This window comes from Meles meles, chromosome Y (assembly GCF_922984935.1).
Source record: "Meles meles chromosome Y, mMelMel3.1 paternal haplotype, whole genome shotgun sequence".
NCBI lineage: Eukaryota > Metazoa > Chordata > Mammalia > Carnivora > Mustelidae > Meles > Meles meles.
Genome location: NC_060088.1, coordinates 9,588,226 through 9,603,710, shown reverse-complemented (window position 1 = coordinate 9,603,710; position 15,485 = coordinate 9,588,226). Strand labels below are relative to the sequence as shown.

The window sequence follows — 15,485 nt, the reverse complement described above, 5'->3', positions numbered from 1 at the left end:
CTCTCGCTCTCTCTCTCTCTTTCAACTTTTATTTGCTACTGATCCCAGCTTACATGTACAAAGTTTAGCCAATATAATAAATTTGTAAATATAAAATTAAAATATTTCTCCTGTGGGATCACAAAGGTGAGAAAGTTGCAAAATATATGCACATATTTGAATGATCCCATTAATGCAGTAGATTTGAAGGTACTAAGTAAACTGATACATAAAACAAACTGATACACAGAGATGAAGTCATTGTTTTCCACTCAGATTCACAAAGTATAAAACCCCCAAAATAACTGAAATAAGCACTATACATGTCAAGACACATACCTTGTTTAAGTTTAGACAGCATTGATTTTTCTGCATCCACTGAAGCACTCTTGCCAAGTAAAAGACGTTTGGCTAAATCTTTTTTGTAGAAGGCTTCAAAAACATCTTTCCCTGTAATATTTAAAGAAAAACACCTTAATGCAGACTCAGAAAATACAAAATGATAATACCAGATGCCAATTAAGTGACATATTATAACCAATAATATCTGAGAATCATGTGAAACATGATTTCACAGCAAGTGAAAACCAAGTGGTCACATTACCTGATTGCATTTATATAAAATATCTCAAAGTACATAAATTTAAGTGGAACAGTCAAATTGTTGGTTGCCAGAAGATGAAGGCAAGAAGAAAATGACAAATGATTGCTTAATTTATAGGGAGTTTATGACTAAAAAGTTTTTAACTAAATAATTGTGATGTCTGTCCAACACTGTGAACATACTTGCTATCGCTGAATTTTAAAATTTTTTTAAGTTATCACTTTTACCACCATAAAAAATTATTTGAATTCAGTTTCTATTAGGACCTGCACATTAACTTCTTTTTTCCCACAAATGTTATTATTGCTTTAAACATTTATTTTTTAAAAGATTTTATATAATTATTTGAGAGAGTGAGTGATAGAGAGAGAGAGACAGCATGAGCAGGAGGAAAGGAGAAGCCAACTCTGCACTGAGCAGAAAGTCCTATGTGAGACTTGATCCCAGGACTCTGGGATCATGACCCAAGCTGAAGGCAATCAATTAACCAACTGAGCAACCCAGGTCTCCTGTTTTAAATTTTTAAATAGACAATTTAAACCAAACTACTCACCATTAATGAACCTAAATAAAATTATTACTTTATCTAATAATTCTTCAAGTTCTTCATCTGTAGCTTCTTTGTTACCTGCACGGAGTTTTGAATCCACGTACTTTGCTAAAATGTAAAACATAATTTTCTAAGTATTGCCATATTTCCAAATATACTATGAATAAAAACCATTTCTTCAAATAAATACTTTCCTCCTGAGCCACATGCATCAACTTTCATAAAACAGAAAATGAATAAATAAGTTGATGGATAGAAGAATGGAAGGAAAATAAAAGACAAAATAAGTGCCCTTAATATTTCTATAACTTCCATGTCCAAATGTTATAATAAAGTCATTTCTTCAATCCCTTGCTCCCAGTCTCTTTAAAAATCCCCCCAAATTGTAAGATATTATGTAAAATTGAGATATGTCAACCCCCAAATCTTAAAGATTTATTAAGTGTTAAATATATTCATTTTAAGGAACAAAGAAATATCAATTTGGTATTTTGTTTCAAAATGACATACTTTCAGAAAGCATGTCAATAAAAAGAAATAACTTAAAATACAAAATCATTAGGTTTTGTGGGAGTAAGGAAACCTTTGCCTTATTTTAAAAAATAAGAACAAGAAAAAGAAGTGGGCCTATTTATAATTTTTTAGTTTCATCTACTGATTTTTTTCAAAAAATGCTAAATTTATAACAAGCTAAAGGATCAGAAGTTTCTAAAGTGCTGGATTTCTATTAGTTAAACAAAGGAACAATGTCTTGTGCACACTAAACTTGAGAGAAATAGTTTATTAAAATCACTGATAATCTTGCAATGCTATGATAAATTAGAAGAAACTGAATTCTTATCATGTAACTTAAAAGAGATGAAATAAAATACATATTCATAAAATTGAAAACCATACCTAGAAGCTCAGCTGGCTTGTTAGGTCTTTTATTTATAAATGTTTCAAAAGCATCTTTCATGGCAACAATAAACTTTTCATTCTTCAGAAAAGATGTTTCAATAACAAAATCAATCTTATCTTTAAAATCCAGAAGTTCTTGCACCATTGTCTTATCTTTCACAGGATTAGTCACTATGCTGTTACCAAATTTCTGAAAAATACAATTACCTTATTATTATTACACAGCAAGTAAAACACCACAGAAAATGTAACTTCATTTATAAGAAAATCTCAGAATAGGAAATATGCAGAAAACATCTAAAGAAAAAGGTATTGCTAGATAAAGACAACATACTCTGGAAATGAAGCCAATAGAAATAAATGTAAAGTAACTGATTCTCTGAGTAGAGGATTATCGAGAAACATGTCAGAAGTGGCAGTCTATGATGCCTAGACAATAAATCAGAAAAAGAGTATAGGTATATTAGACTCACAGGAATAAACAGATGAAAAGTATCTGAAGGAGAAGAAAGTGGAAGGCCTTAGTACAGAAAGGCTTACTTCATGTCTGTATTATACAGACATGATTAAGACGAAATGATTAATCTACCAAAACTTGTCAGTATCAATTTTTCAGAATGCTGGAATACAGTCACAAACCTACAAAAACCAGGGTGATACATAATGAAGAAAGAAGGTCTGAAATACAATATTAAGACAGCAACCTATCATCTCCCTTTCAACAGCTTAAATGGTCTTAAAAGCAGGGAGAGAGAAGCAACTCATCATGTACAATATTCACTAATAAACCCATTCAAAGCTATGAAAGTCAAAAGGCAACAGGATAACATATTTTGAGTGCTGGGGAAAAAACTGTCACCACAAATTCTATATCCAGAAAAACCATTCTTTCACAGTGAAAGAAAACTGGGAATATAGGAGATAGATAAACACTGAGATAGTTCTCTGCTAGTAGACCTGCCCCACAAAAAACACCAAAGCAAAGAGACAGATCAAGATAGCAGAGGAGTAGTAGAGCTTAGTTTCCTCTGGCCCCAGGAATTCAGCTGGATAGCTATCAAATCATTTGAAACACCTGTGAAATCTGTCAGAGGTCTAAGAAAAGAATTGCTGCAATTCTACAAATAGAAAAGTGACCACTTTGCGCAAGGTAGGATGTGTGAAGAAATGAATTCAAGGCAATATATGAGAAGACTGACCTCGGAGTGAGAGATCCTCCATAAGACACCTACTGCAAAGTGCCAGAGGAATGGATCAAAAATTCAAACTTTTAGAAGTCTGCTCCAGTGAGGGATGTCCCTGCCTGAAAGGTGCAGAATCCCGGGTGGGATAGTGGGATAGTGTGGTCTCAGGAGTCACAGGAAAACCAGGGAAGGGTGTCTGAGTGTAGCAGAACTCCATCAGAGGAGGGAACCTGGCTGCAATTAGTGCATCCAGGAGTGGGCTCTCAGCTCAGAGTACCATATACCTTGAACCACAGCATGTCTGGTGACTGCTCTCTAAGCAGGGGCCCCAAAAGCAGCAAAACTACAGGGAGGACCCTCTCACCCAAATTTTCTCCCCTGGAAGCGGTGACATGGGTGTGTGCTAAGTGAATTGGCAGGCGTTGGAGACTCAAATCAGGGTCATGTGCCTAAGATAGAAACACCTGGTCACAGACTGGGTGAGCATAGAGTGCAGATGGAGACCAGGAAGACAGGTGTGACTGACTGCTTTTCCCTGAGGGCTCAGGGAGTGGGGCCCCTAGCTTTCCGCTCCAGAGGCAAAGACTGGGAGGCTGCCATTTTCATCCTCAACCTCTAAAGCTGTGCAGAAAGCCTACAGGGAACAAAAGCCACATAGAGCAATCTGGAGCTACTTAGCCTGGCTTCCTGGCAAGGGGTACGCAATTCCACCCCAGGCAAAGACACTTGAGAATCCATGCAACAGGCCCCTCACCCAGAAGATCAGCAATAACATCTCACTAAGAGCAAGTCAGCTGATCACACAGGACTACAAACTCAAGTGCTAAGGGAAAATAGTACACAGAACTCACAACTTTTTCCCCACAATTCTTTAGTCTTCCAATTTTAATTTTTTCCTCTTTCATATTCAACCAGTTTTTCACTTTATCAACTCTTTCTTTTAATTTTCATTTTTACAGTTACATTCTATCCTTTCATTTACTATGTGGCTGTGTTTGAACATATATGTATAAAGATTTATTTTTTAATTAAATTTTCTTTTTGCAGTGTTCCAAGATTCATTAAGGTTTTCTTTCTTTACAATTTTGGGATGAAGTTTCTTCAAAAATAAATAAATAAATAAATAAATATATTAATTAATTAAATAAGAAAAGAATCTAATGTATGATGATCATATTCTTTTTTTCCTCACATTTCTTTTTTTTTTCCTATTAAAGCCATTTTAAATTTTCATTGTTACACTTTGGTTCTATCCTTCAAAATGTTATTCCGTGTAGTTTTCTTTCTTTAAGATTTTGGGATATAGGGAAGCCTGGGTGGCTCAGTGGGTTAAAGCCTTTGCCTTTGGCTCAGGTCATGATCCCAGGGTCCTGGGATCGAGTCCCGCATCGGGCTCTCTACTCCGCGGGGAGCCTGCTTCCTCCTCTCTCTCTGCCTGCCTCTCTGCCTAGTTGTGATTTCTCTCTGTCAAATTAATAAAATATTAAAAAAAAAAAAAGATTTTGGGATATAGTTTCTTCATTTAACAAACCAACCAAAATACAATCAGAATCTAGCGTATTGCTATTTTGTTCACCTATTTACATTCCTATTTTTTCCTTTTCTTTTTTTCCTGAGTGTATCTTTATGTATTTTTTTATTTTATTTTTCATTTTCAGAGTTACAGTCTATGCATTCATTATATTTAATTTTATTTTTGTATATATATTTTTCTTTATCCACAATTTTGAGGTCTAGTTTTCTAACAGATCAACCTACACACAGGATCCAATGTATTGCTCTGTTCTGTTCTCCTGCCTAATTATGTTCTCTTTCTTTTTAAAAATCTTTTTTTTCTTTTGGAGGCAAAACTTCTCTGTGTTATTTAGTGTATATTTCTCTGGGATCTTCTTGTTACTTCAGTATTTTGCTCTCTCATTCATCTATTCTTCTATGGCCAGAAAGACAAAATTGGAAAACTCGGCACTAAAAAGAGAACAAGAGGGAGTACTGACTGCCAAGGACCTATTCAGAATAGAAATAAGATGTCGGAACCAGAGTTTAGAATAATGATTATAAAGATACTATCTGGGCTTTTAAAAAGCATAGAAGACACTAGAGAATGCATTTCTGGAGAAATAAAATAACTGAAATCTAATCAAGTCAAAATCAAAAAGGCTATTAATGAGATGCAATTAAAGAATGGAGACTCTAGGCGGCGCCTGGGTGGCTCAGTGGGTTAAAGCCTCTGCCTTCGGCTCAGGTCATGAGCCCTGCATCAGGCTCTCTGCTCAGCAGGGAGCCTGCTTCCTTCCCTCTCTCTCTGCCTGCCTACTTGTGATCTCTGTCAAATAAATAAATAAAAATCTTTTAAAAAAATGGAGACTCTAATTGTTAGAATATGTGACACAGAAGACAGAATTAGTGACACCAAAGAAAAAAAAGGAGGATAAAGAAGCAAAGAAAAAGAGAGATAAACCACTAGTGGATAACAAGGGAAGAATTTGAGACATAAGAGATCCATAAAGTGAAACAATCTTAGAAACGTTGGGATACAAGATGGCAGAGGAATAGGAAACCCTATTTCAACCAGTCCCCTGGTTTTAGCTGGCTATTGACCAAATCATTCTGAACACCCACAAAATCAGTCTGAGATGTAAGAACAAAACCTCCAGGAGTCACAAGGAATGAAGTCTAAAGTCATTAATTTGCCATGAAATATCAGAAGATAAACAGAAGGGGGAGGGAGACAACATAAGCTGGAGCCGGGAAGATGACGAAACACCGGAGCAAAAGCACCCGACACTGGAGACCAGGCATAGACTCCCACCTGTATTAGCAGGGAAAGGACTTTCATGCAATCCCAGACAGGATCCAAGAGCTACAGGGGCACATGCACGAAACAGGGGCGGCTTGTGGTTTTAGAAGCACAAAGATCTAGAACATAACCCATCCCTGAGATCAGCTTCTGGGAGAGTTGCTGTGGGTGCACACCACAAGGGAAGCTATGGTTTTTAGCAACGCAGACAGAAACAGAAACTCTGTGTCCTGGAGGGCTAAGTGAAGGACAGACTACAATTTTTCTGCTCTGGGCCAGAGGTTTGGGTGCAGTCATTTCTGCTCTGATTCTTGAAGAGACTAAAGACATACAGAACACTGTCAGTGAACAAAAGCTCAAAAAAAAACCAGTTTCCATTGAACCCACCCCTACCTCAAAAGGGGGCAGGACAACACTGTCCAAGTAGGGCTCCTGAGGAACAGTACAGCAGGCCTCTCTCCTAGAGGACAGGCTGAGAAAAAAAGAGGACCACAACACTAGGGTTCCCATAAAATGTACACATCTTGCTTGGATCCTGTACATTCACTCAACTACCACTCAAAAGAATGACTAAGAGGAGGAAAGACCAAAAAGGAAGAACACCAGAGATATGCTATCACATTTCTTTTTTTTTTTTTTTTTTTTTTTTTTTTTTTTTTTTAAGGTTTTATTTATTTGACAGAGAGAGATCACAAGTAGGGAGGCAGGCAGAGAGAGAGGGAAGCAGGCTCCCTGCCGAGCAGAGAGCCCGATGCGGGACTTGATCCCAGGACCCCGAGATCATGACCTGAGCCGAAGGCAGCGGCTTAATCCACTGAGCCACCCAGGCGCCCCCTGCTATCACATTTCTAATGGTTATGGAAATAAGCAAGATGTCAAAGATAAATGTCAGAATAGCAATGATGAAGTCAATATCTAGGCTTGAGAAAAATATTAGCCATAATATAGATTTCCTGTGGGAACAAATGATCTAATCAGGCCAAACTAAATAATGTTATGAATGAAATGCAGTCTAAATTGCACTGAAGCAGAGAACAAATTACTGAGCTAGATGATAAGATGACAGAAAGAAAGGCAGCTGAAGAGGGTGGGATAAACACATAAAAGGTGCTGAGAATAGACTTTGAGACCGTGAGAACATTTGCCATGAGATGTTCCAATGTCAGAATTATTGACATCTCCTGAGGGGGTGGAAAGAGAGAAAGGACTAGAAGGTATATTTGAGCAAACTGTAGTGAAGCACTTCCCTAACCTGGGGGAGTAAACAATATCCTTGTCCAAGAGACAGAAAGGACCTCTACCAAGATCAACAAGAACAAACCAACATCCTGGCACATAATAGTAAACATTCCAAATCTTAGATCCAAGGAAGCTATCCTAAGAGCAGCTATGGTGAAGAGATTTCATAGGTACAGAGGGAGGAACATCAGAATAATATCAGACTTAGTCAGAGACCTGGCAAGCCAGAAATGGCTGCCAAGACAGAAAGAGGTACAAAATGAGAAGAATATGCAGACAAGGATACTTTATCCAGCAAGGCTGTCATTCAGAATGGATAGAGAGAACAGGAACTTCCAGGACTGGCAGCAACTGAAAGAATATGTAACCACCAAGCTAGCTCCCCTGTAAGAAATATTATGGGGATTGTATGAAAGAAAAGTGACCCCAAGAACAATGTAGACAATCTATAGAAACAGGGACTTCTCATGCAATTTAATGGCACTAAAATGATATCTTTCAATAGACAATCTGAAGTGAAGGGCTGGTATCCAAGGTCTACCAAGAGCTTCTCAAACTCAACACCCAAAATACAAATAATTCATTCAAGAAATGGGCAGAAGACATGAACAGATACTTCTCCAAAGAAGACATACAAATGGCTAACAGACAACACATGAAAAGATGGTCACCATCATTTGCCATCAGGAAAATTCAAATCAAAACCCCATTTGTAACCACCTTACATTAGTTAGAATGGCAAAAATTAATAAGGCAGGGAATAATAAACAATTGGTGAGGATGTGGAGAAAGAGGAACTCTCTTACACTGTTGGTGGGAAGAGTAGTTGGTACAGCCAATTTGGAAAACAGTATCAAGTTTTTTCAAAAAGTTAAAAATAGAATGATCCTATGACCCAGCAATCGGACCATTGGGTATTTAGCACAAAGACTGAGATACAGAGTAAAGAAGGGCCACATGCACCACAATGTTCAGCAGTAGCAGTGTTACAATAGCCAGACTGTGGAAGGATCTAAAATGCCCTTCAACAGATGAATGGATAAAAAAGATGGTTCACATATAGAGTGGAATATCACTCAGCCATCAGGATGAACACCCACTATTTGCATTGACATGGATGGAACCAGACAGGACCATGCTAAGTGAAATAAGTCAAGCAGATAAAAACAAGTCCATATCCTTTCACTCACCTGTGGAACATAAGGAATAGCAAGAAGGACAACAGATGAAGGAAGGGGACCACAAAGGGGAAAAGTCAGAGTAGAAGACAAACCATGAGAGACTATGGATTCTGGGAAACAATCTGAGGGTTTCCCAGGGGAGAGAAGTGGGATGATGGGTTACCCGATGATGGGTATTAAGGAGAGCACGTTTTATTTTATTTTATTTATTTATTTTTGTCATTAGGGAATTTTTATTTGTTTATTTGTTTATTTACAGCATAACAGTGTTCATTGTTTTGGCATCACACCCAGTGCTCCATGCAGTACGTGCCCTCCCTATTACCCACCACCTGGTTCCTCAACCTCCCACCCCCCCGCCCCTTCAAAACCCTCTGGTTGTTTTTCAGAGTCCATAGTCTCTCACGGTTCATCTCCCCTTCCAGTTTCCCTCAACTCCCTCTCCTCTCCATCTCCCCATGTCCTCCATGTTCTTTGTTATGCTCCACAAATAAGTGAGACCATATGATACTTGACTCTCTCTGCTTGACTTATTTCGCTCAGCATAATCTCTTCCAGTCCCGTCCATGTTGCTACAAAAGTTGGGTATTCATCCTTTCTGATGGAGGCATAATACTCCATTGTGTATATGGACCACATCTTCCTTATCCATTCATCCGTTGAAGGGCATCTTGGTTCTTTCCACAGTTTGGCGACTGTAGCCATGGCTGCAATAAACATTGGGGTACAGATGGCCCTTCTTTTCACTACATCTGTATCTTTGGGGTAAATACCCAGCAGTGCAATTGCAGAATCATAGGGAAGCTCTATTCTTAATTTCTTCAGGAATCTCCACACTGTAGGAGAGCACGTTTTAATGAGTACCATGTATTTATATGCAAATAATGAATCACTGAACCATACATTAAAAACCAATGATGTATGGTGACAAACAAAAGGAAAAATTGGGATTCCAGGAGAAAAGGAAAGAGAGAATGGGACAAAAGGTATTGGAGCAGCAAATTATAGTGAAGAATGTCCCTTATCTGGGGAAGGAAAGTGTCACTCAAGTCCAGGAGGTACAAAGAACTCCCTTCAAATTCAATAAAAATATGTCAACACCTCCACATATAATATTGAAACTTGCAAATTTCAGAGACAAAGAGATAATCTTGAAACTCCAGACAAGAGGTCCTTAACCTACAAGGGTAAAACATTAGACTGACAGAAGACATATCCAGACAGGCGTGGCAAGCCAGAAAGAACTATCATTGTATATTCAGCATGCTAAATGAGAAAAATATGCAACCAAGCATATTATATATAGCTAGGCTCTCATTCAAAATAGAAGGAGATACAGAAACTACATGAAAATAAAAACTAAAACCTTCCAGGACAAACAGAAACTAAAAGAACTGGTGATTACTAACCCAGTCACCCAAGAAACACATCTTAAAGGAGATCCTTTAAGAAAAGAGACCACACCTATGGGATACAGGAAAGGCAGCCCTAAGGGGGAAATACGGAGCCATCCAAGTCTCCAGTGGAAATAAAATATCCAGTGGAAAAAAGACACTCTTCAATAAATGGTGCTGGGAAAATTGCCAACTATGGGTAGAAGAATGAAACTCGACCATTCTCTTACACCATACCCAAAGATAAACTCAAAATGGATGAAAGACCTCAATGTGAGGCAGGAATCTATCAAGATCCTAGAGGAGAACATAGGCAGTAACCTTTTTGACATCAACAATAGCAACCTATTTCAAGATATGTCTCCAAAGACAAAGGAAACAAAAGTGAAAACAAACTTTTGGGACTTCCATCAAGATCAAAAGCCTCTGAACACCAAAGAAAACAGTCAACAAAACAAAGAAGCAACCCATGGAATGGGAGAAGATATTCACAAATGACACTAAAGACAAAGGGCTAGTATCCGAGATCTATAAGAACTTCTCCAACTCAAGACCGAAAAAACAAATAATACACTCAAAAAGTGGAGAGAAGACATGAACAGACACTTCTCCAAAGAACTTACAGAAGGCTAACAGACACATGAAAAAATGTTCATCATCACTAGCCATCAGGGAAATTCAAACCCACTTTACACCAGTTAGAATGGCAAAAACTGAGAAGGCAAGAAACGTGTTGGAGAGGATGTGGAGAAAGGGGAACTCTCTTATATTGTTGGTGGGAATGTAAGTTGGTGCCGCCACTTTGGAAAACAGTATGGAGATTCCTTAAGAAATTAAAAATAGAGCTTCCCTATGACCCTGCCATTGCACTCCCGGGTATTTACCCAAAGACACAGATGTAGTGAAAAGAAGGGCCCCCATGTACCCCAATGATCAAAGCAGCAATGGCCACATTAACCAAACTGTGGAAAGGGCCAAGATACCCTTCAACAGATGAATGGATAAAGAAGATATGGTCCATATACACAACGGAGTACTACACCTGCATCAGAAGGGATGAATACCCAACTTTTGTATCCACATGGACAGCACTGGAAGAGATTATGCTGAGTGAAATAAGTAGAGAGAGTCAATTATCATATGTTCTCACTTGTGGAGCATAAGGAGTAACACAGAGGATACTGGGAGATGGAGAGGAGAAGTGAGTGGGGGAAATTGGAGGAGGAGACAAACCATGAGAGACTGTGGACTCTAAAAAACAAACTGAGGTTTTTGTAGGGGAGTGGGGTGGTGCGTTGGGTGATCCTGGCGGTGGGTATTATGGAGGGCACATATTGCATGGAACACTGGGGTGGTGCATATACAATGAATTCTGGAGCCCTGAAAAGAAATAAAGTAAAGTAAAATTAAAAAAAAAAAAGAAACCAGCTAAAAAGAAAAGAAAAAAGATACCACAAACTGAAATAGACTAGAAAGAAACAGAGATAATATATAGAAATGGAATTTAAACGTAATAGAAAGACATCAAAAACATATCATTCAATAGTTAGCCTAAATGTAAATGAGCTAAATGTGCAAATCAAATCCGATAGGATAAACAAGCAAGACCCATCAATATACTGTCTTTGAAAGACTCATTTTATTTTTTTTTAAGATTTTATTTATTTATTTATTTGGTAGAGAGAGAGAGGGAGGGAGAACACAAGCAGGCAGAGCGGCAGGCACAGGCAGAGGCAGAGAGAGAAACGGGCTCCCTGCTGAGCAAGGAGCCCGATGTGGGAGTCGATCCCAGGACCCTAGGATCATAAGCTGAGCTGAAGGCAGCGGTTTAACCAACTGAGCCACCGCGGCATCCTGAGAGACTCATTTTAAACCCCAAAATGCCTCCAGACTGAATATGAAGGGCTGGAGGATCATACATGCAAATGGACATAAAATAAATCTAGACTGCCATATTCATGTCAGACAAATTAGATTTTAAACCAAAGACTGTAACATAAAATGAGGAAGAACACTATATCACAATTAAAGGTCCTATTCAATACGAAGATCTAAATATAAATATTTACATCCCTAACATGGGAACAGCCAATTATATAAACTGATTAATAACCAATTAAAGAAACACATTGATAATAATACAATAATAAGAGGGGACTTCAACATCCCACTTACTGTAATGGACAGAGCACCTAAGCAGAATATCAAGAAGGAAGCAAGGGGTTTGAAACAGGGATCTGACACTTCAGACCAGATGGACTTCACAAATATATACAGAACATTCCATCCTAAAGCAACAGAATACACATTCTTCTGGAATGCATTTGGAACAGTCTCCAGTATAGATCATATACAGGTCACATCTCCGATCTCAATCAGTACCAAAAGATTGGGATATTTCTTGCATATTTTCAGACTACAATCCCTAGAAAACTCAACACAATCACAAGGGGAAATCTGGTAAAAACTCAAATACTGAGGCTGCAGATCATTCCACTATAGAATAAATGAGTCAACCAGGAAATTAAGGGAAGAATTAAACCAATTCACAGAAACAAATGAAAATGATAACAACTTATCAAACCCCTTGAGATTCAGCAAAAGCAGTCCTAAGAGGGAAGTTTATAGTAACACAAGCCTTTCTCAAGAAACAAGAAAGGTCTTAATACAGAAGCTAAACTTACACCTAAAGGAGCTGGGGAAAATACAGCCAACTAAAGCCTAAATCTAGCAGGAGAAGATGAATGATAAAGATGACAGCAGAAAACAATGAAATGAAAATGAAATGTATGATAGAACAGATCAATGAAACTATCAATTCATAAGATTGATAGACCCCCTAGCCAGACTTAACAAAAAGAATTGAGAAATAATTTAAAGAAACAAAATTAGAAGTGAAAGAGGAGCGATCTCAATCAACACCAAAGAAACACAATTATAAGAGAATATTATGACAACTCTATGCTAACAAATCAGGCAATCTGGAAGAAATGGATGCATTCCTAAAACCAAAACAGGAAGAAATAGAAAACCCAAACAGACCCATAACAAGGAAATTGAAGTAGGAATCAAAAATCTCCCAACAAAAAAGAATGCAGGGCCAGATGGCTTCTCAGGGGAATCTACCAAATTATTAAAAAAGAATCAATGCCTATTCTTCTAAGACGGTTTCAAAAAATAGAAATGGAGGAGGAGGGGCAATATGGCAGAGAAAAAGGAGACCTTGTTTCAACCAGTCCCCTGAAGTGAGCTAAATATCAACCAGAACTCTCTGAACACCCACAACATCAGACTGAGATGTGAGATTTTACACTTCTGTATCTTTACGGGGGCAGTAGATCATCAGTGGAGAGGTAAAGCAAAGTCTGAGTGCTCAGACTGCTATCAGAGGATAACCAGAAGGGGGAAGGACCCACCAGAAGTGACCCACTGGAAAGTAATACCCCAATACGAAAGTGCCCTGTGCTTGGGAACCAGCATTAACTTGGATCTGGTTAAAAGAAAAGAAAAAAAAGCAAAAACAAAACAGTGAACAACACCCCCCCCCCAAAAAAAAAACCCAGAACAAAGGATCTTAAGGGACAACTGGTTTGGAATCAGGTGGCCACAGTTATGACCTTAAGCCCAGGGTTCCAGGACATTCACAGCTGTGCCCATCCATGCCTGAGAGAGACTGGCAGGGGCTCCAGTCCATGGTCCTTCAGCCCACGGCTTTCTGCTACTTGCACCACCATTTGGGCTAGGCATGCCCATGTCCACGCCTGAGAGAGCCCATGTGTAACCTCCTGCCAGAGGTTCCTGGACCTTCCACCTACACAACCTCGTTGCTGCTACTGCCACCACCGCTGCTGCCGCTGCCACCACTGCCACGTGTGAGCACACATGGCATGGGCCTGGACTCCAGACAGCAGTCCCAGCAATGGCAGCCACCAGAATCAGGCTCCCTGGGCCAATATCGCTCACGGATTTAGTGCCTCGGGGGTGCAGAGACAAGCAGGGGCCTTGGGCGACCACTGAGACAGTGGCTGGGGGTGTGCACCGCCTGTGGGAGGTTGAAGCATTCAGCAGAGTTCGCAGAGGAGAGTCTGTGTGATCTCGACCATCCAGAGCAGAGCAGACTGAGGGCTCTCTCTGGGCAGAGGACTGGGTCAGTTCACTTGGCTGGCTCTAACCCTCTGAAAAACCTTTGCCAAAGGACAAAACCTCCAGAGAACAAAAGCCTGGAAAACCAGTTTCCACAAAGCGCAGCTCCTTAATCGGGGACAGGATGATTTAGCCCAAGCAAGATGGAAAACAATGAGGCAGGTCCCTCGTCCAGAGGAGAAACCAAAAGAACAAGAGCACAATAACCAGAGGATCCCCATAAAACTGTAAAACCCCAGCACCAGGGGAAAACAATGTATTAAACCCCAGGTACTGCCCCAAAACCTGTATATTTCATAGATAGAACTCTTTTTTTCTATTGTTTTGTTCTTATATTCATTATCATGCTGCTTTTTTTTTTTTAACCTATTTACCATACAACTAGATGTTTAATACAACATATCACATAACTTTATACATATACCTGGGTTTCTGTGTCTTTTTTCTTTTCATATTTTTATTAATACATAGACAGATATAAGCATCAATATAATCCTTTTTCCCTATTCAACACTATCCCTATATATAAACTAGCTTAAAATTCTCTGTATCTATGGAACGTTGAGTCCTTTAACAAAAATAACAAAATACACCCAGAAAGAGCCAAAATAACCTTCCTTGACCACATCAAAGGTTTATAACCACCTTCCCATCTTACTCTTCTGTCAGTATCTGTGCATTTGTTTTTCTTCTATATATGTCCTACACTTGGGGGTTCATTTTGGTTGTTTTTTTTTTTTTTTTTTTGTCTTTTACTTTTGTCAGCCTTTTTGTTCATTTTTGTTTATGCACTTTATAAATCCTACTTTTGGGGCTCATTTGGCTGGGTTTTCTCTTTTTTCTTAATCTCTCTATCAGTCTCTTCTTCTCTTTTCCCTTTCTTTTTGGTACTGACTTCCGATTGCTTCAAAACTTTCCAGGGTGCAGCTTGCCTGATTCATGGTTGATATATTCAGCAATATATCCCCTCAACCACTTGTCACCAAAATGACTAGGAGGAGGAACACCCAACAGAGGAAAAATTCAGATTGTGCCCTCTCAAACAGAACGACTGGATATGGACATAAACAATATATCAGAAAGGTAATTCAATAAATAACAATAACCCAGGCAATGGTTAGGTTGGAGAAACCATCACTGGCAACACAGAATCTCTAATGGCAGAAGGGAGACTAAAATGAGTGAGAAGTGAGTCTAAAAAATGCTATCAATGGGATCCAGTCTAATCTAAATACTGTAACAGCTAAGGTAACCAAGGCAGAAGATCAAATTAGTGATCTATATATAAGACAAACTGACAGAAAAGAAGGATCAGGAGGAGGCATGGAACAAACAGCATAGAAGCCATGAATACAGAGTTAGGGAAATAAATGATGCCATGAACCTTCCAATGTCCAAATTATTGGGATCCCTGAGGGGGCAGAGAAAGAGAGAAGACTAGAAGAAGAAGACAGTTGAACAAATTCTGCATAAAAACTTCCCCAATCAAGGGAATGGAACAAGTGTTTGTGTCC

The 15,485-nt window shown here is 38.8% G+C and overlaps 1 protein-coding gene across 1 annotated transcript in view; it reads right to left on the bottom strand.

Annotated features, from left to right (window-relative positions):
• Positions 1-15,485, bottom strand: part of LOC123935861 (cullin-4B-like) — a 109,757-nt gene that overhangs the window by 62,771 nt on the left and 31,501 nt on the right. The window contains 3 exon segments of the mRNA XM_045996700.1: positions 319-429; positions 1,137-1,241; positions 2,031-2,223. Of these exon segments, the coding sequence (XP_045852656.1) occupies positions 319-429; positions 1,137-1,241; positions 2,031-2,223 (409 nt within the window).